This window comes from Rhinoraja longicauda, chromosome 11, assembly GCF_053455715.1.
Source record: "Rhinoraja longicauda isolate Sanriku21f chromosome 11, sRhiLon1.1, whole genome shotgun sequence".
Classification (NCBI taxonomy): Eukaryota; Metazoa; Chordata; class Chondrichthyes; order Rajiformes; family Arhynchobatidae; genus Rhinoraja; species Rhinoraja longicauda.
Genome location: NC_135963.1, coordinates 48,288,383 through 48,309,020, shown reverse-complemented (window position 1 = coordinate 48,309,020; position 20,638 = coordinate 48,288,383). Strand labels below are relative to the sequence as shown.

Below are 20,638 nucleotides of genomic sequence, written 5' to 3'. Positions count from 1 at the left end.
TTAGATACATCATTTGTCTCATTGCTTATTGTGGTCCGAGAAGCCTTACTGTGCTGTTATCAGATGATGCTTGCAACCACTTTGTGAACTGATAATCTGAACCATGCTGAAGAAATATCCATCTTTAGGAATCAATTTACCCAATGTGGCCTATCTACCAGCAGAGGGAGGCATATCTTAAGTTATTTTCAAGGCAGAGGTTGCCAGCAGAGACTGGTGTGTTCCATAATTTGAAATCTATATACTAAAACTCTCGTTTGTTTGTTTGTTTGTTCCTGAACTGCAGCCAAAACAGTACACGATAGCATGACAATTTTAGGCCCACCTTACTCACCGTCATCCCTTTGGTGCTAATGGAAGAACTTTCATTGAAATCGGTGTTATATTTTAAAAGTTATTCACATTTTAAAGTTTAAATCTATCTCCTAGAGAGGGAGGGGGTGGAGGGAAGGGGGGAGGGGGTGGAGGGAAGGGGGAGGGAGGGGGGAGGATAAGGGGGGTTGAGGGGGATGGAGTGGAGGGAGGGGAAGGGGGGGCGGGAAGGGGGGAGGGGAGGGAGGGGGAGGAGGGAGGGAGGGTGGAGGGGGAGAGGTTTGAAGGGGGCGAGGGGGGAGGGGACGGGGGAGGGGGAGGCGGAGAGGGGAGGAAGGAGAGGGTGCTGCACCAATGCAGGAGAGGTTTGGGCCCAACGGGTCCACTTGGTCTAGTAGGCTCTAAAATCTGGCACTTTGTGGAGAGGACTAATCCAAGAGAAAAGTCTAACAACCTCTGATTTTTTTTAAGTAGCCACTGTTTTATCGATATTCTAACAAAATTAATCTTTGACAAATTCACTTTCCCTTGCTGTAGAGGCTAATCTTGCAATAGTCTGGATATTTCATCTTTTTTCCTTCCACCAAACCCACCAAATCCCAAATATAATATAAAACATTTGTTTAATATTACATAAACATAATATGTTTATTAGATATAAACATTATTATATAATATAAATAAATTATTATATAAACATAGAGATAACAGACCATGGGCTTCTGGCAGGATTAGGTTTAGCCAGATTTACCAACTCAATCGCTTTTTACAAGAGATTCTTAAATACAATTCCTTTTCTTTGTAGTTCGGTACAAACATTTCATTTCTTTACAATGCCACACCCCTATAAGTTGGCCTTTTCAACTGGCTTCCAACTTTGGTCAGCTTGTTAAACTGTTCTGGTGAGAAAAAGAACAGTGGAGCGCCAGTTTCCAAACACAAAGCATCTTTCTCACACGACCGGTGAAATAGTTTGAACAGCTAAATTGTCAGCAAACGTGATGGCAGAGCTGCACATTGTCTTGCAAACGGCAAAGAGTGTTTACTATTTACACTTCAAGAGAAATTTGAAGGAATGTGTAAATGCGTTCAGGGTGGCAAAATCCTCTGATTCTTTGGTTCAACAGAAAATAACATTCTTCACCCAAGTGACAGCCCAAGTAAAAGTGTAAAAGAACATAATGTGATTTGAGATGTATCTAGAAGCACCAGATTATATTTCTGAATACTGTACACATTTGAACATATACCTTTGAAGCATATGAGCCTCATTGTAGAAGCTACTGCCTTCCTTTATTAAAGGATTTATGCAATGGGCATCTTAGAAAGTTAATAGGGAATATTTTAATAACCTGACTATACCTTAAGTGGTTTATATATAATAACTGATGCTGTAGATATTATATAGTATATCATTACCATGTTACTAGTGGCTGCTCAGCAGACGAATTAATGATAATAGGAAAGTGCTCCACTTAACATATAAGCAGTGTGAGAAAGACAAAGAGCGCCACATCGCAACCCAGATCTGGAATTTGATTTTTCAGTTTGTCCCTTTTAGAGACCTGTATAATTAGTAACAATCCCACTGTAAAATGCCTTCTCGTTTCAGTTTCTGGAAAGGCGCTGCTAATCTAAAAATTGTATCGCTATTAACTCTGTGTTAAAAGCACCAGTGTGCATTGAACAACACAAGGCTACCAGCGCGCAATTCGCTTGGTCCAGAAACCGGCAGCAACCAGGTACAGTTTCAGAGTTGAGCTTGTGTCAGTGTCTATTTTCTCCGGCATTTCTGCTCGGTGGAAGCCCCGCGTCCGTGCATTCATCAATTACCAAGAGCTGATCTGTTTTCTTGTAATTAACTCTGTTCTGCAACTAGTGATGTAATTAAATGTCGGCTCCCAGCACAACTCCATCAATTTTAATCACAAACATACTTGTAATTACCCAGCCCGCTTTAGAGGAAAAAAAATAAACTTTTGTAAAAAAAAAGTGCTGACCGCGCGATGCATTTTCCATTGATCCCTGGAGCCAAGAAGCAGCACTAAAAGGGCTGACCTTTAAACTGAGCACTCGCCCCAAAGCGGGCCCCTAAAATCCCAGTGGCTCCAGTGCAATGTGCTCCAATCGGCACACAGCGCTCACCGGGGGTATCATCTTGCCTCGTTGATGAGAGGAGAGGGAAGGGGCTGAGCTGAGCCGAGCTGAGCAGTGGAGCTCCAGTCTGAACCAAATCCTGCCACAGCCAGGCTGCTCCCGACATCTGGCCACTCCAAGCGGTCTAACTGTGCGAGAGAGACAGGCGGAGGACCTGCGGGAGCTTTGAACAACCTTTGGAGATCGCCAAAGCAGAGGGGAGAAACGTTTATTTATCTGTTGCCTCGCAGAGCAAACGCTTCTTCTTTTTTTGTGTTTAAATGCATCGCCAAGATTTACGCGTCGTTTGACTTTTGGAGGAAGGTACTCTGCCCTTGTTTGATACGACCGTTCAAACAACGAACATGAAGTGGTTGGTTCTAGCCTCCACGGCGTGCCTTGTCCTGCTGTCGCGTCCGGCTGCTCTCCATGTCCCCGGGGGCGAGGTGGAGGTGGAGGTGGAGGAGAAGTCGCCGGACGTCCCGGAAGGAGCCTCCACCCTCGCCTTCGTCTTTGATGTCACCGGCTCCATGTACGATGACTTGGTCCAAGTCATCGAAGGAGCTTCCAAGATTTTGGAAACGTCCCTCAGTCGACCCAAGAAGCCCCTGTACAACTTTGCCCTTGTACCCTTTCACGACCCAGGTAAGCCCGGCCATCATTGTGCAACTTTGGCCACTTTGCTCCGGTTCTTCACACAGTCCTGGTTTGAAACGCATCCATACCGTTTATTCACGTTCATTGTATCTTCAGCTGTTGTTGGCCGAATGAACAGCGGTTTCAAACATGTTTCAAAACATCTTTCATTTACTTAGCAACATTTTAGTTAATAAACCCCCCCCCCCCCCCCGCCCATCAGAGATCAATCAATCTTCCCGAACGAACGCTTGTTACTTTGAGAATATCTCTCTGCGGATAACGGCGAGCTGTCTGAAACACGCTCGGCTACATAAGGGCAATAGCGCGAGTGGGGACTCATGTCAGACTGTGAAAGGACAGGGAAGCAGACAAATTAAATGCCATTTCTTAGCGGGGTGAAATGAGCAGTACGTGGTGGGTGGGGGTTAAATAGAAACCAGCCGCAGGAGGACTCGAATCCACGCAGTTCCCTGCAGAATGGGACACATGGAGACCTGGCAGAGAGGAACACTGAGGTGGGCTGACTGACTGCTGGCTGAACGAAAGTCAGCCTCGCCGAAGGCACCATTCCGATTTGAACAAGACCCGGGAAAAAGTTTTGTTTTTCTCCCCTTCATGAATCAGACTGAGGAAGCCACATTCTCAGAAACCTCGCGTTTCGGAACCACGGGGATCCATTGAGACGGCTAATGAGTCTTTTATTGCAAGGAGGGGGAGGGGGGTGGACGATTTTCTTACTTCCCGCCGAAGAAAGGGGGAAATGTATTCATTTTGTAAAATGTTGCGATTATGTGCCTGTGTGTACAATATATGTAAGTAGAGGGCCGGTGGAAGGAAGTTGTTTTAAACCACCGAGGCATCAATCAATAAAGCAAGACACAAAATACTGGAGTCACTCAACGAGCCAGGCAGCATCACTGGAGAACATGGATAGGTGAGGTTTCGGGTCGAGACCTCTTCAGACTGAGGGGGGGGAGAGAGGGGGAGGGGTCGCAACCAATAAACTGCCAGAAAGTAAGTGGGATGTTGGAAGTACATTAAGTTTAGATGAGACGATGGAGGCAAATCACAAGGCATGTAATCTCAATGACAATTCGTTGCTTGGGTCAAGATTAAAAAAATACTCAAGTACTGTAGGTCCCATAGCAAAGCTTTAAGGAATAGTTATCTTCGTTTTCCTGGATAGTATTCCCCCCCCCCCCCCCCCCCCAAAAAAAACCCTCACCAATTGATCATAAACAGGTTTGGTCACAGTTTATGAATAAGGGGTAGGCCATTTAGAATGGAGATGAGGAACAACTTTTTCACCCAAGGCGTTGTGAGTCTGTGGAATTCTCTGCCTCAGAAGGCAGTGGGGGCCAATTCTCTGGATGCTTTCAAGAGAGTTAGATTGAGCTCTTAAGGATAGAGTCAAGGGATATGGGGAGAAGGCAGGAATGGGGTACTGATTGTGGATGATCAGCCATGATCACAATGAATGGCGGTGCTGGCCTGAAGGGTCGAATGGCCTACTCCTGCACCTATTGTCTATGAGAATATGAAAAGTGCCTTATAAATACATAGTAACCATAGATTTATTTTAAATGGAGCAGTGATTCCTCAATTACCAGGGTAGGATGGGCCATAGTGTAGAAATTGGTGCCCCACATTAAAGCCTTAGAATCCTCTACTATTCTATCCCTGATGGTATAACATTTTCATGTTGAACCGGTTTGAATTTCACTGTACCTTAATTGGTATAAGTGACAATAAACTGACCTTGAAACCTTGAATACCTTCCGATAAACTGTTCATTGAGGGGGGGGGGGGGGGGGGTTAAGCTGTTTATCCATGCTGTTTAACCAATGATATATATGTAATTATAAAAACACCAGTAATTACAAGCATATTTAACAGGTTGCCTAGCTTAATGCTATTCACTACCTTACCTGAATCTAATGTGCCTTATGTTCAACAAAACTTAAAATTAATTATAAATATATGATAAGTGGCTGATAATGAACTACTATCTATATACTAAAACTCTCATTTGTTTGTTTGTTCCTGAACTACAGCCAAAACGGTACACGATAGCGCGGCAGTTTTAGGCCCACCTTACTCACCGCCGTCCCTTTGGTGCTAATGGAAGAAGTTTCATTGAAATCGGTGTTATATTTTTTAAGTTATTCACATTTTTAAGTTAAAATCTATCTCCTAGGGAGAGGAGGAGGGGGAGGAGGATTAGGGAGGATAAGGGGGGTTGAGGGGGACAGAGTGGGGGGGGAGGGAGACGGGAGGGGGAGGTTGGGCCCAACATGACCACTTGGTCTAGTGGAATTATAAAATTGCTTTGGTAATCTCTTACTGATTTTGTTAGTCAACCATATCTACTAATTATTTAAGTATTCGTTATTTGTTTGTGCTACGAATGATTTTAATGTTATTTCACAATTGTTGTTTAACAACCTTGTTCGATTCCTTCACTGCTAATTGGCAAAAAAAGGTACATTCAGTCTTTTACGTTTTATGGATTGTGATGGGAGTGTAGTTGTGTAAATACTAACATAATACAAATGGAGTGATGCAAAATATTTTGTGAGTACACCGACGCCTTGCTGAATTAGAAGACTGCTGTTGTCTTCCATTTTATCTGGGGAATTGATCATGTCTGCAGAGATGTACTGTACAGATCTCCTAGTGAGAGAAGGAAAATGTTCCCAATCTGGTCCTCCTGATGGCTATTGTTTTGGGGGACTCCATCCAGCTGTGCATAGACCCTGAGTTGCATCACCAAGGGTCACTGTATCTCTCTCAGTTTGTGAAGGATGGCTGTGCTGTGAGATATTCCATCCATTGTAGAAATGTTTGTGTAGAGAAACACCTTATCGTGAACTTCTAAGTACTCCGAAACCTCATCCTTTATAATGGACTCTAAAATCTTACCAACCACCGAAGTCAGACTAACTGGCCTATAAGATTAGCAAAGACAAATGTGGGTCCCTTGAAGGCAGACACGGGCAAAATTATTATAGGTAACAAGGAAGTGGCAGAAGAGTTGAATAGGTACTTCGGATCTGTCTTCACTAAGGAAGACACAATCTCCCAGATGTACTAGAGGACAGAGGATCTAGGGGGATAGATGAACTGAAAGAAATTTGCATTAGGCGAGAAATAGTATTGGGTAGACTGATGGGACTGAAGGTTGATAAATCCCCAGGGCCTGATGGTCTGCATCGCAGGGTACGCAGGGAGGTGGCTCTAGAAATAGTGGATACATTGGTGATCATTTACTAATGTTCAATAGATTCAGGATCAGTTCCTGTGGATTGGAAGATAGTTAATGCTATCCCACTTTTCAAGAAATGAGCGAGAGAGAGAAAACGGGGAATTACAGACCAGTTAGCCTGACATCAGTGGTGGGGAAGATGCTGGAGTCAATTATTAAAGAGGTATTAACGGTGCATTTGGATAGCAGTAAAAGGATAAGTCCAAGTCAGCATGGATTTATGAAAGGGAATTCATGCTTGACTAATCATCTAGAATTTTTTGAGGACGTGACAAGTAAAATGGATGAAGGGGAGCCAGTGGATGTAGTAAATCTAGACCTTCAGAAAGCCTTTGATAAGGTCCCACACGGGAGATTGGTGAGCAAAATTAGAGCACATGGTATTGGGGGAAGAGTGTTGACATGGATGGAGAATTGGTTGGCAGACAGGAAGTAAAGAGTAGGAGTAAACGAGTCCTTTTCAGAATGGCAGGCAGTGGCGAGTGGAGTGCTGCAAGGCTCGGTGTTGGGGCGGCAACTATTTACCATATATATTAATGATTTGGATGAGGGAATTAGAAGTAACACTAGCAAGTTTGCAGATGACACAAAGCTGGGTGGCAGTGTGAACTGCGAAGAGGATGTTAGGAGGTTGCAGGGTTCCCTTATCAATTCGGTTCATTACATAACACTAAATCCAGAATTGCCTTTTCCCTGGTAGGGTCCACTACAAGCTGCTCTAAGAATCCATCTCTGCGGCACTACAAATTCCCTTTCTTGGGGTCCAGTACCAACCTAATTCTCCTATGACCACCGTATGATTGCCTTATATACATGCCAATCTTATTTCCTGATGTAACTTGTACCCTATATCTTGGCTACGGTTTGGGGGCCTGTAATTAACTCCCATTAGAGTCTTTTTGCCCTTATAATTTCTCAGCTCCATCCACAATGACTCTACAACTTCTGATCCTATGTCACCCCTCGCGAAGGACTGAATTTCATTCCTACCCAACAGAACTACCCCACCCCCTCTGCCCACCTTTCTGTCTTTCCGATAGGACATATAACACTGAATATTCAGCTCCCAGCTCCGATCCTTTTGCTGTTTTTTTTAGTGCGAAGACTTATCCACACTGAATATTGTAAACTGGCTCATTCCATAGTGTAGCACAATGCACTGAGGCCGAGTGGCGCCACCACATGGGCAATGTAGGGAAGGGCCGCAGTGTAGGGTCCTCTCCCATTACACTGAGCACCTGGAACCCGTTATTGATTGGGGACGATCAGCCACGATCACAATGAATGGTGGTGCTGGCTCAAAGGGCCAAATGGCCTCCTCCTGCACCTATTTTCTATGCTTTATGTTTCTATGCAATAGACTACTCTGCAAACACATCCTAAACTCTCAAATTCCACTATCAAGAAGGACAAGGGTAGCAGGCGCATGTGATGTCCTGTGTAGGAAGAAGCTGCAGATGCTGGTTTACACTGAAGATAGACACAAAATGCTGGAGTAACTCTAACAAGCAGCATTTCTGGATCCCTTCTTTTCAGAGATGCTGCTGAGTTACTCCAGCATTTTGTGTCTATCGCATATGATTTCCTACAGTTTTCCCACCAAATTACCCACCCCTCATGACTTGGAAATTTACTGTCATTACTTTATCATTGCGGTTAAACTCCTGGAACCATGCCCGACAACACAGTTGGAGCCCTTCACCAAAAGATCTGCAATGGTTTGAAATGCTTGCTCACTGCTACCTTCTCCTGGGCAATTAGAGATGGACAATAAACAATGACTTTGCCAGCAATATCTCAAAAAAACAATCAAAAGAATTGCTTAAGCATGGTAAGGTTTAGGAAAGATGCAGTGGATCTTTGAGTGAAGTGAAGTCTCGGTGTGCAAAGATGGCATTGCCATTGCCTACTGAGTTAGCCAGTGATCCTCTATAAAATCCTAATGATGAACATTTGTAGGTAATAGGGGCAATTGTGTGGCTGTAAAGGCACATCTAAAGAGCTAGCTCTTCTGAGGTGGTGAATTTTTAACGGCACCCTGCTATTTGGAGAGAATAATGCCTTAGGCTGAAGATTAAAGGGTACAAAAGGAACATAATTCCCTGCAGTGAATTGATGGATGGTGGTTTTAAACAATCAGTCTTATTAGAATTAAATGCTTTTTAAATTCCCCAATGTTGAGGCCTTTGTCATCAGTAAGACCAATATCTGGTAACAACTGCCTTGGACTCTAATTACGACTGAGATGGGAATTCCTGAATCCCATTGATAGCCTCCCATTGTTGACTGTGATTGTGAAAGATCTGCTGGACCTGACTTCTTTTATTGCCAAGTTGTGGATTTCCACTGGAATCGTGCACAAGTCCTATCAGTGAACCTGTCAATTGCTTTTATAAGAAAAGGTCATCATTACAGAATGATTATTTCTTCCAGCTATTCATAAGGGAAGCCATCGCAATTGGCTATCTGCAAATCAAATAATTCTAAAATTAATAACATTGAGAGAAATTAGATGAAAATGTAGGGGGGTTCAAATTTATTTGGGCCAGAATTTCGGGTGCACAGTGCAAGCCCATTGGGAGGAGTTGGACGTGAGATGCAAGCTTGGGAGAGGGTAGGTTCACTACAGTGGCTGTGTGTGCGCATGGGGAGTTGGGAATATGGGCTGTGGTTCAGGTGGTGTCCTAGATCCGGTTCTTGCTGTGGGTCAGGGGCTCAATCACAGAGGCTTAAAGTTGCATGGATGCTGGGAAGACTGCTATCCTCATTGCTCACTCACAGGTGACTGAAGGTGGCATTCAAATACATGATCAACCTGTGATGAAAGTTGAGGACTTTGCTATACAGTATATTCTGTGAGTCCTTGATTTTTATCACCTGCTTCTCCTTTATATTCTGCTACATACTTTCTTGGCACCATTGTTTCCCATCCTAAAACATTTTCGGGCACAATTCCCTTTGATCACTAAGACTGTCTATGTTTGCCTCCCACATGTTGCTTGGCTCCACCCCTGCTTCAACTTGTCTGGTGTTGAAATCTTATTGGTGTATTGTTACCCTTTGTTAGTCATTCCAACGCATAACTGAGTAGCTTCAACCATATCTAAATTTAAGATTATCTAAAACTCTGCTGCCCATCTCCTGAAACTGCGATATTGGTTGATTGGGAAAATCAGGTTGGTAATGGACCCCAGGAAAGGGAGTTTGTGGAGTGCCTCCGAGATGGATTCTTAGAACAGCTTGTACTGGAGCCTACCAGGGAAAAGGCAATTCTGGATTTAGTGTTGTGTAATGAACCTGATCTGATAAGGGGACTCGAGGTAAAAGAGCCATTTGGAGGCAGTGATCATAATATGATAAGTTTTACTCTACAAATTGAGAGGGAGAAGGGAAAATCGGAAGTGTCAGTATTACAGTATAGCAAAGGGGATTACAGAGGCATGAGGCAGGAGCTGGCCAGATTTGACTGGAAGGAGGCCCTAGCAGGGAAGACAGTGGAACAGCAATGGCAGGTATTCCTGGGAATAATGCAGAAGTTGCAGGATCAATTTATCCCAAAGAAGAGGAAAGATTCTAAGGGGAGTAAGAGGCACCCGTGGCTGACAAGGGAAGTCAAGGACAGCATAAAAATAAAAGAGAAGAAGTATAACATAGCAAAGAAGAGTGGGAAGCCAGAGGATTGGGACTCTTTTAAAGAGCAACAGAAGATAACTAAAAAGGCAATACGGGGAGAAAAGATGAGGTACGAGGGTAAGCTAGCCAATAATATAAAGTAGGTTAGTAAAAGCTTTTTTAGGTACGTGAAGAAGAAAAAAATAGTCAAAGCAAAAGTGGGTCCCTTGAAGACAGAAGCAGGGGAATTTATCATGGGGAACAATGGAAATGGCAGACGAGTTGAACCGGTACTTTGGATCTGTCTTCACTAAGGAAGATACAAACAATCTCCCAGATGTTCTAGTGGGCAGAGATCCTAGGGTGACGGAGGAACTGAAGGAAATCCACATTAGGCAGGAAATGGTTTTGGGTAGACTGATGGGACTGAAGGCTGATAAATCCCCAGGGCCTGGTGGTCTGCATCCCAGGGTACTTAAGGAGGTGGCTATAGAAATCGTGGACGCATTGGTGATCATTTTCCAATGTTCTATAGATTCAGGATCAGTTCCTGTGGATTGGAGGGTAGCTAATGTTATCCCACTTTTTAAGAAAGGAGGGAGAGAGGAAACAGGAAATTATAGACCAGTTAGTCTGACATCAGTGGTGGGGAAGATGCTGGAGTCAATTATAAAAGACGAAATTGCGGAGCATTTGGATAGCAGTAACAGGATCATTATGAGTCAGCATGGATTTACGAAGGGGAAATCATGCTTAACTAATCTTCTGGAATTTATTGAGGATGTAACTAGGAAAATTGACAGGGGAGAGTCAGTGGATGTGGTGTACCTCGACTTTCAGAAAGCCTTCGATAAGGTCCCACATAGGAGATTAGTGGGCAAAATTAGGGCACATTGTATTGGGGGTAGGGTACTGACATGGATAGAAAATTGGTTGGCAGACAGAAAGCAAAGAGTGGGGATAAATGGGTTCCTTTCAGAATGACAGGCAGTGACTAGTGGGGTACCGCAAGGCTCGGTGCTGGGACCGCAGCTATTTACAATAAACATTAATGACTTGGATGAAGGGATTAAAAGTACCATTAGTAAATTTGCAGATGATACAAAGCTGGGTGGCAATGTGAACTGTGAGGAAGATGCTATGAGGTTGCAGGGTGACTTGGACAGGTTGTGTGAGTGGGCGGATGCATGGCAGATGCAGTTTAACGTGGATAAGTGTGAGGTTATCCACTTTGGTGGTAAGAATAGGAAGGCAGATTATTATCTGAATGGTGTCAAGTTAGGAACAGGGGATGTACAACGAGATCTGGGTGTCCTAGTGCATCCGTCACTGAAAGGAAGCATGCTGTGAAGCAGGCGGTGAAGAAAGCCAATGGAATGTTGGCCTTCATAACAAGAGAAGTTGAGTATAGGAGCAAAGAGGTCCTTCTGCAGTTGTACTGGGCCCTAGTGAGACCGCACCTTGAGTACTGTGTGCAGTTTTGGTCTCCAAATTTGAGGAAAGATATTCTTGCTATTGAGGGCGTGCAGCGTAGGTTTACTAGGTTAATTCCCGGAATGGCGGGACTGTCATATGTTGAAAGACTGGAGCGACTAGGCTTGTATACACTGGAATTTAGATGGATAAGAGGGGTCTTATTGAAATATATAAGATTATTAAGGGGTTGGACACGTTAGAGGCAGGAAACATGTTCCCAATGTTGGGGAGTCCAGAACCAGGTGCCACAGTTTAAGAATAAGGGGTAGGCCATTTAGAACGGAGATGAGGAAAAACCTTTCAGTCAGAGTTGTAAATCTGTGGAATTCTCTGCCTCAGAAGGCAGTGGAGGCCAATTCTCTAAGTGCATTCAAGAGAGAGCTGGATAGAGCTCTTAAGGATAGCAGAGTCAGGGGGTATGGGGAGAAGGCAGGAACGGGGTGCTGATTGAGAATGATCAGCCATGATCACATTGAATGGTGGTGCTGGTTCAAAGAGCCGAATGGCTTACTCCTGCACCTATTGTCTATTGAGTCATGTTGCTCCCTGGTAAAGCAACATCTCAGTCTTAAAATTCTCATCCTGAATTTGTTTTTCTTTCATGTACCTTGTTACCTCTACAATTTTCAGGGCTCCAATATTACTCTAACAGAACACACCCTTGCAATTGTTGCCTTTGATCATCTCTGAATTTAATCATTTCACCATTGATGGCAACATGTTCAGATGCCAAAGCAATAAGCCATGAAATTCCCCCTCAAATTTCATTACAACCTCCTTGCATATTCCAGATTTTTGGCCTGGCGTAAAATGTTATTTGTTACCCTGGGTTAAAAAAAAAGCTCTATGCATTCACCCGAGATATTCCCCTCATGATTTTATACATCAATAACAATATCACCACTGAGCCATCTGCGCTCTAAGGAATAATATTCTAGCCTGCCCGGCCTTTTCCTTGACCTCAGGTCCTCAAGTCCTGGAAACATCCTCATAAATCTTCTCTGCACTCTACAGCTTTATGACATGCTCCCGTCAGCAGGGTGATTAAAACTGAACAGTGCTCCAAATGCGGCCTCACCAATGTCTTGCACAACAATAACATAGCATCCCAATTTTTATACTCGATACCTTGACTGATAAACGCCAATGTAAGAGAAACCTTCTTTACCATTCTAATCTTTGATTCATCATCATCCCCCCCGTTTTTCAAACACCTCTTCATATTTGGTCATTATCTGCTCATGTGCTCCCTATCACCATAACTTTGAGCAAACTTTACCACTCCTCCACACACCTCTGAAAAAGTGCACCATTTTGCACCACCAGGAAAGAAAAGCCAATCAACCTCCCTCTTCCCTGAGTCTGAAGAAGGGTCTCGACCTAAGCATCACCCATTCCTCCATCCAGAGATGCTGCCAGTCCTGCTGAGTTACTCCAGCATTTGTGTCCATCATTTCCAATGTGGCCCCTGCCTCCTTACCAAACTCCTAAATAAACCAGCTTCTGCCAGAGGAGAAACTGAGATGGGCCATTCCAATTAGGTCCAAGAACAGGAGAAGTTGCATCGGACCAGTACAACTGCACAGCTGCAGCTACATAGCTTATGCTGTGAGTTGTAACACTTGGGAATTTGCAACCCCATATAGGTGCGGGTAGTCACTTGATGAGTTTACAAGGCTGTAATAGGATTTTGAAAGCAGGGATTGGGCAGGAAAGTGGTTTTTCGGAGTACAGTCATGTGTGATTGTATTGAATGGTGGGACAGCCTCAGTGTCCTGCTCGATTTCCTATAACTAGAATAGCCTCCAACTATTGAACAGAAACCCATACTTTTCCTTATATTCATCCCAACTAGGCTGAAGTTTCCCTTGAATAACTCACTCAAATCCAAAAGAAACAATGAAGCAAAAATGTATTTCTCATAAGGACACACATGGAAAAAAACACACGCTACCAGCTTGGAGATGCTATTAGATCCTGATGGAGTGTAAATTCCCTCGTTGCAGAAAGAAAAAATATCCAAATCTGTAGCCCATTCTTTCCTATTCGTTCAAGCCCCTCTCCACCTACTCTCCTTTCTTTTCCTTTCCTCTCCTCTCTGGTCATCCTCACTTCTTCCCACACATGAAGAGAAACATGCATTTAAAGCGTTTGCACTTTTTGCTGCTCCTGGTGCAGTGATAAGTACTCTCAATGATAAAAAAATTGCCATAGCTGTTAATCCATTGTACATTTACAGACCAATATATTCTTATCAGGATCACCTAAACTCTTAATGAAATAAATGTGTAGGCATTTTATAATTATACAATTTAAATTGCCTATTGATGCTTTCAAGAGAGAGCTGGATAGAGCTCTTAAGGATAGCGGAGTGAGGGGGTATGGGGAGAAGGCAGGAACGGGGTACTGATTGAGAGTGATCAGCCATGATCGCATTGAATGGCGGTGCTGGCTCGAAGGGCTGAATGGCCTACTCCTGCACCTATTGTCTATTGTCTATTGTCTATTAAACATTTTTTTGAGTAATTTAAGCCTTTCATTACTATTTAAAACGAGGGACCCACTCTCCCAAAAGACTGCCATTGGCTTGGGGTGTGAAATTCTGAGCATAATTTCAGCTGTTCAGCTCATCCAGGTGTGTAGCTGAATGGCTTAAAATGTATCTATCATGAAGTTTATTGTCATTTGCACAAATACATTGAGATACGGGTGCAATAAAAATCTTGTTTGCAGCAACATCACAGGAGCATACACAATGTATACTGAATAATATCTCTTCTTCATATCTTTGCTTATTTTGCATTTTGCTTATTTTCAAAATTATTTGAATAAAGGTTAGTGAAATAATTTGCAAATCTTAAGTGGTAGAATTGTATTTAAAATTTTTAAATGACGTTTCTTTATGGGTGAATGATAGAGAGGGGGACGTTGATAATGTGCAAATGACACACCTAAACTGGCCTGTGGATTTGTGTTGTGTAGGCCTCGGGAAATGGAGGAGTTGAGGACTCGGGTGAGCACAGGATCCCACGGGTGTGGGGGAGGGGGGAGAGACTAAGCAGTGCTGCTTCAAGCTCTGAGAACACCTGTCGAATGTTGATGCTTCCTAATTACTGCTGTGCTGTTTTGGGCAATTAGTAAAGCACCATCTTTCACCTGGCTGTGAAACAGAGGATCTTGTGAATCACGGTGTGTGGGGTCAGGAGAGGGAGACGGAAAAGAGGGAAAGTTGAAGTTTTAAAACAAATGAAGCCTTTTGGCGTGAAAGAAAAGTTGCAAAAGGACTGAGGAAAATAACTAATTGAGGTGGTGGGGGGTGGGTCTTGCCTCCTATCTTTTTCTGAATGAATAATGTTAAGGGTTAGTTGAATGCTGTGGCTCAGAAGACAGAGAAAGTGGGCCATTTCACAATTAAGGAGTTACTCATTTGAGCCAAATAAGGTGAAGTATTTTCTGAGGTTTATGAATCTTTGGATTCCTCACATGACAGTAGCATCAAAGTCATAGAGCCATCAAGCTGTATAGCACAGAGACAGGCTATTTGGTCCATCTTCTCCATGCCGACCAAGTTAGCAACTGGACTAGTCCCATTTGCGTGCATTTTTTCTCACAGCCCTCCAAACCTTTTCCATCCTTATATCTGTCCAAATCTATATACTAAAACTCTCGTTTGTTATCTTCTTTGTGACTGAACTTCAGGCAAAATGGTACATGATAGTGCGACAATTTTAGGCCCACCTTACTCACTGTTGTCACTTTAGTGATAATGTAAGTAGTTTTATTGAAATCGGTGTTATATTTTTAAAGTTATTCACATTTTTAAGTTTAAAAGGAGGGGAGGGAGGGAGGGGGTAGTGGGGGGGGAGGGGGGGTTAAGGAGAGAGGGGAGGGGGGGTTAAGGAGAGAGGGGAGGGGGGGTTAAGGAGAGAGGGGAGGGGGGGAGGACAGGGTGCTGCACCAATGCAGGAGAGGTTTGGGCCCAACGTGTCCACTTGGTCTAGTGTCTTTTAAAAATTGCAGTTACCTCTGCTTCTCCAGCTTCCTCTGGCAGCTCATTCCAATACCTCCCCTTTGATAAATTGTAAATATCCTAAGACACCACAACTCCTATGCCTCAAATTCTTGACTTCCATGACCTACTCCAGAGTAAAAAGTCTGGAGAGTTTTGAGGCAACGATAGATGCTTAGTGTTGAAATGGGTGAACATTTATTGTGGAGGATGAAGATTCAGCTTACCATTGAATCAGCTGTGAACTTATTAAAATTATGCAGCAGGTTTGAGGGGCTGAGCAGCCTATTTCTGATGCTAATATTTACAATGAGATTACGCGCACAGTGTGAGGGTGTTTAGCATTGTGATGGAACTATCAACGTGGGGAGATGAATCATGTGCTTGCCCACCCAGAAGGAGCTGGTAGTTGGTAATGCCTGCTTACCCTGACCCACCAGCTCCCATTCATCAGGAAAAGAAAAGACAGATTAGCAAAAAAGTAGAGTTCAGTGTTAAAGGAGGAGGGAATGTAGTGGAGGATCCAGAACTTGCCGATGAAATGTGCTGACCACTGAGGCAGGTAAGAAATCACTTGAATTACTTTGTGTGTGATGTTTAATGAGTGGATTTCAGCAAAAGGTAAGCTCGGAAATACCAGGAAATAAAGCAACGGAAGGAACTGCAGATGCTGGTTTAAACCGAAGATAGATACAAAATGCTGGAGTAACTCAGCGGGACAGGCAGCATCTCTGGGGAGAAAGAATGGGTGATGTTTCGGGTCAAGACCTTTCTTCAGAAGGTGATGTTAAAATCATAATTTGTGGTTCCAGACCCCTTAGAAATTGAATCCTGTGCTGTGTTGAGCAATCTCTTCTATTTACGCTTGTTCTGGCTGCATTGGAATCTGTTCTGTAATAGCACATTTCTCATGTCCTTGAGCCCTTGGGTACAACTACAGGACTACATTTAGGAACAAATCTCAGAGTCAGAGCATCTGTCATTTTTATGTTCAAGCTTTCTAAAGGGGCAATTACATTACTTGAGTATAGACAACTGCAGGTGTGGAGTCATATCCCTATGCTATAGTGGTGAGTGCAATTTGAGGAAACTGTCTGTATTGTGATTTTCCTGCAGTGCATATCAGCATCATTTGTGCATGTATCAAGAATCCCACATAAATTCCAAGAGCAAATTTTATTCCATATCTCAAACATCTGGGTAGTGATCCTACCACAACGAGAGAGAAGTTCTGAACTGTCTACCTCCTTGGTGACTCTCAGACTATCTTTGATGGGACTTTACTGTCTTCATCTTGCATTAAACATTATTCCCTTATTATGTATCTGTACACTGTGAATGGCTCGATTGTAATCTTGTATGGTCTTTCTGCTGACTGCTTAGCACGCAACAAAAACTTTTCACTGTACCTCTGCACACGTGACAATAAAGTAAACTAAACTGATTTTGTAAGGCCATATTTTTGTTACCTGAACAGCTGTAATGAGTCACCTATGCTGTCCTCTTCCAGGTAATGAACGGGTTCTGTTTTTACAGATGTCTGTAAATATATATATTTAATTGTAAGGCAGAAAATACACAAAAATCTCTTGAATAGGTAGCCATACCTCAACAATATCGTACTGAATGGCGTGAAAAACACTAAAGGCTGATGGGAAAGAACAATTGCTAAAACTAGAGAGGGGGAGAGAAGCAGACATTTGTAGCAACAAACACATGAATGAACAATGGACTGGTAAATATAATAATATTATGGGGCTGGCTCCTATGTAGTGGTGTCCATGCATTGGGCATTTGTCGCCTGGAGGCAGCCTGTACTTGGTTAGATAATCTTCATGGTGTTGAGCAGTTTGAGTTCACAAAAGTGACAAAGTCACTATTGCAATGAGATGGTGTCCTGAGGGGGGCAAATTAAGGTGCAGCTGCTGCTTCTATTTAGATAAAACCTACGGGTGTGACATATTGTGACTGGACTAATATAAACTCAAATCTAGGAATGCAACAGGAACTGAGGTCTTAAGGAGTAGGTAGTGAGCATCGCTGAAAGTTTGCTTTTCTGAACTAGTTTATACATTTTAGAGCAAAAAAAACTGCTGGAGAAAGTCTGTGGATCAGGCAGCATCAGTGGAGGGGAATGGACAGATGATGTTTCAGGTCTGGACTCTTCAGACTGATGAAGGAAGGGAGAAAGATGGAGAAGCGAGGGAGGGGTGGGCAAAACTTAGCAAGTGATAGGTGGATACAAGTGAGAGGCTTTGATCGGCAGATGGGTAGAAGAAGTGAAAAGGAAGCAAAAGGGTGTCAGATAAAGAGAGAGACAGTGAAATATATCGCCAGAGGAAGGGATATGGGTGAAATGGGACAGGGGAGGGGAAAGAGGAAGGATAAAAGGGAAATGGAGGACTTGGAATGGATGGGAGATGAGCATAAGGAGGAGGGGAAAGGTGGTGGGAGAAATGTGTGTAGGAGGAAAAGGAGGGTCGGGATTGCTTGAAATTGGAGAATTCAATGTTTGTACTCTTTGGTTGTAGACTGCACAAGTGGCATGAGGAGTTGTTCTTTCAGTTTGCATGTGGCCTCACCTTGGCAGAGGAGGAGCTAAGGACCAAGGTTGGTTTGGGAAGGAGAGATATCACCTCGTATTCAAATCGGAGTTACCACCTTATATGCACCTTATATTCCACTCGGGTAGTCCATTGCATCTCATCCTGTTCGTAGCTGGCTGATGGAGAAAAGCTGTAAATTTGTTTTTCTTCTTTCGCTTCACCAGTAGGTGGCGTGCATGCAAGGCGAGTTGATGTTTCAGGCATGTTCAATAATTGACGTTTTTACCCATGTGGAAAAAAGTTGTTACATGCTTGTGGGATTTTTTAACAAATTTGGATGGAATTCATGTATTCCCTGTGCACCACCCGAAAAGAGAAGCCCTTGAGGTGTACTTGATAGGACTGTGCTGGCCTTGTCTTTGGGATTTTACTTCAGTGATCAGAATGGCTTGACCTAGTCTTGAACTGCATGTTCAGAACCAAGCTTTCAGTGAAGAGAGGAGTTGAGTTGTGTGCTCAATTGATTAGGATGCTGTTGACACTGTTCAGGATTGAACTCTCTCCTTCCGGTTGTCAGAAATCATCTGTGTTTAGTCTTTAATCAAAATTGGGCCCCAGTAGCATTTTTTCAAATGAAGTTATGTTGGTGCTGAGCTTATTCTATGATTGCTACAATCCCATGTTAAAAATAGATCCCTTAATATATTTTATTGTCATATTTTCCCCCAATGCATTATATTTACTCACCCGAAATATAGATCTTGGTGGTTGAAGATTACTTGTCTTATAGACAATAGACAATAGGTGCAGGAGTAGGCCATTCAGCCCTTCGAGCCAGCACCGCCATTCAATGCGATCATGGCTGATCACTCTCAATCAGTACCCCGTTCCTGCCTTCTCCCAATACCCCCTCACTCCGCTATCCTTAAGAGCTCTATCCAGCTCTCTCTTGAAAGCATCCAACGAACTGGCCTCCACTGCCTTCTGAGGCAGAGAATTCCACACCTTCACCACTCTCTGACTGAAAAAGTTCTTCCTCATCTCCGTTCTAAATGGCCTACCCCTTATTCTTAAACTGTGGCCCCTTGTTCTGGACTCCCCCAACATTGGGAACATGTTTCCTGCCTCTGATGTGTCCAATCCCCTAATTATTTTATATGTTTCAATAAGATCCCCCCACATCCTTCTAAATTCCAGTGTATACAAGCCTAATTGCTCCAGCCTTTCATATCATATCATATCTATATACAGCCGGAAACAGGCCCTTTCGGCCCACCAAGTCCGTGCCGCCCAGCGATCCCCGTACATTAACACTATGCTACACCCACTAGGGACAATTTGTTACATTTACCCAGCCAATTAACCTACATACCTGTACGTCTTTGGAGTGTGGGAGGAAACCGAAGATCTCGGAGAAAACCCACGCAGGTCACGGGGAGAACGTACAAACTCCTTGCAGTGCAGCACCCGTAGTCAGGATCGAACCTGAGTCTCCGGCGCTGCATTCGCTGTAAAGCAGCAACTCTACCGCTGCGCTACCGTGCCGCTACCGTTCAACATACGACAGTCCCGCCATTCCGGGAATTAACCTAGTGAACCTACGCTGCACGCCCTCCATAGCAAGAATATCCTTCCTCAAATTTGGAGACCAAAACTGCACACAGTACTCCAGGTGCGGTCTCACCAGGGCCCGGTACAACTGTAGAAGGACCTCTTTGCTCCTATACTCAACTCCTCTTGTTACGAAGGCCAACATTCCATTGGCTTTCTTCACTGCCTGCTGTACCTGCATGCTTCCTTTCAGTGACTGATGCACTAGGACACCCAGATCTCGTTGATCATCCCCTCTTCCTAACTTGACACCATTCAGATAATAATCTGCCTTTCTATTCTTACTTCCAAAGTGAATAACCTCACACTTATCTACATTAAACTGCATCCGCCCACTCACACAACCTGTCCAAGTCACCCTGCAGCCTTATTGCATCTTCCTCACAATTCATACTACCCGCCAGTTTAGTATCATCTGCAAATTTGCTAATGGTACTTTTAATCCCTTCATCTAAGTCATTAATGTATATCGTAAATAGCTGGGGTCCCAGCACCGAACCTTGCGGTACCCCACTGGTCACTGCCTGCCATTCCGAAAGGGACCCATTTATCCCCACTCTTTGCTTTCTGTCTGTCAACCAATTTTCTATCCATGTCAGTACCCTACCCCCAATACCATGTGCTCTAATTTTGCCCACTAATCTCCTATGTGGGACCTTGTCGAAGGCTTTCTGAAAGTCGAGGTACACCACATCCACCGACTCTCCCCTGTCAATTTTCCTAGTTACATCCTCAAAAAATTCCAGTAGATTTGTCAAGCATGATTTCCCCTTCGTAAATCCATGCTGACTCGGAATGATCCTGTTACTGCTATCCAAATGCTCAGCAATTTCGTCTTTTATAATTGACTCCAGCATCTTCCCCACCACTGATGTCAGACTAACTGGTCTATAATTACCCGTTTTCTCTCTCCCTCCTTTCTTAAAAAGTGGGATAACATTTGCTATCCTCCAATCCACAGGAACTGATCCTGAATCTATAGAACATTGAAAAATGATCTCCAATGCTTCCACTATTTCTAGAGCCACCTCC

The 20,638-nt window shown here is 43.6% G+C and overlaps 1 protein-coding gene across 1 annotated transcript in view; it reads left to right on the top strand.

Annotated features, from left to right (window-relative positions):
• The first annotated feature begins 2,813 nt into the window (after window positions 1-2,813).
• hmcn1 (hemicentin 1) overlaps window positions 2,814-20,638 on the top strand; it is a 365,295-nt gene continuing 347,470 nt past the window's right edge. Inside the window, exon 1 of the mRNA XM_078407604.1 lies at window positions 2,814-3,093. Within this exon, the coding sequence (XP_078263730.1) occupies window positions 2,814-3,093 (280 nt within the window). The remainder of the gene's footprint in view (window positions 3,094-20,638) is intronic.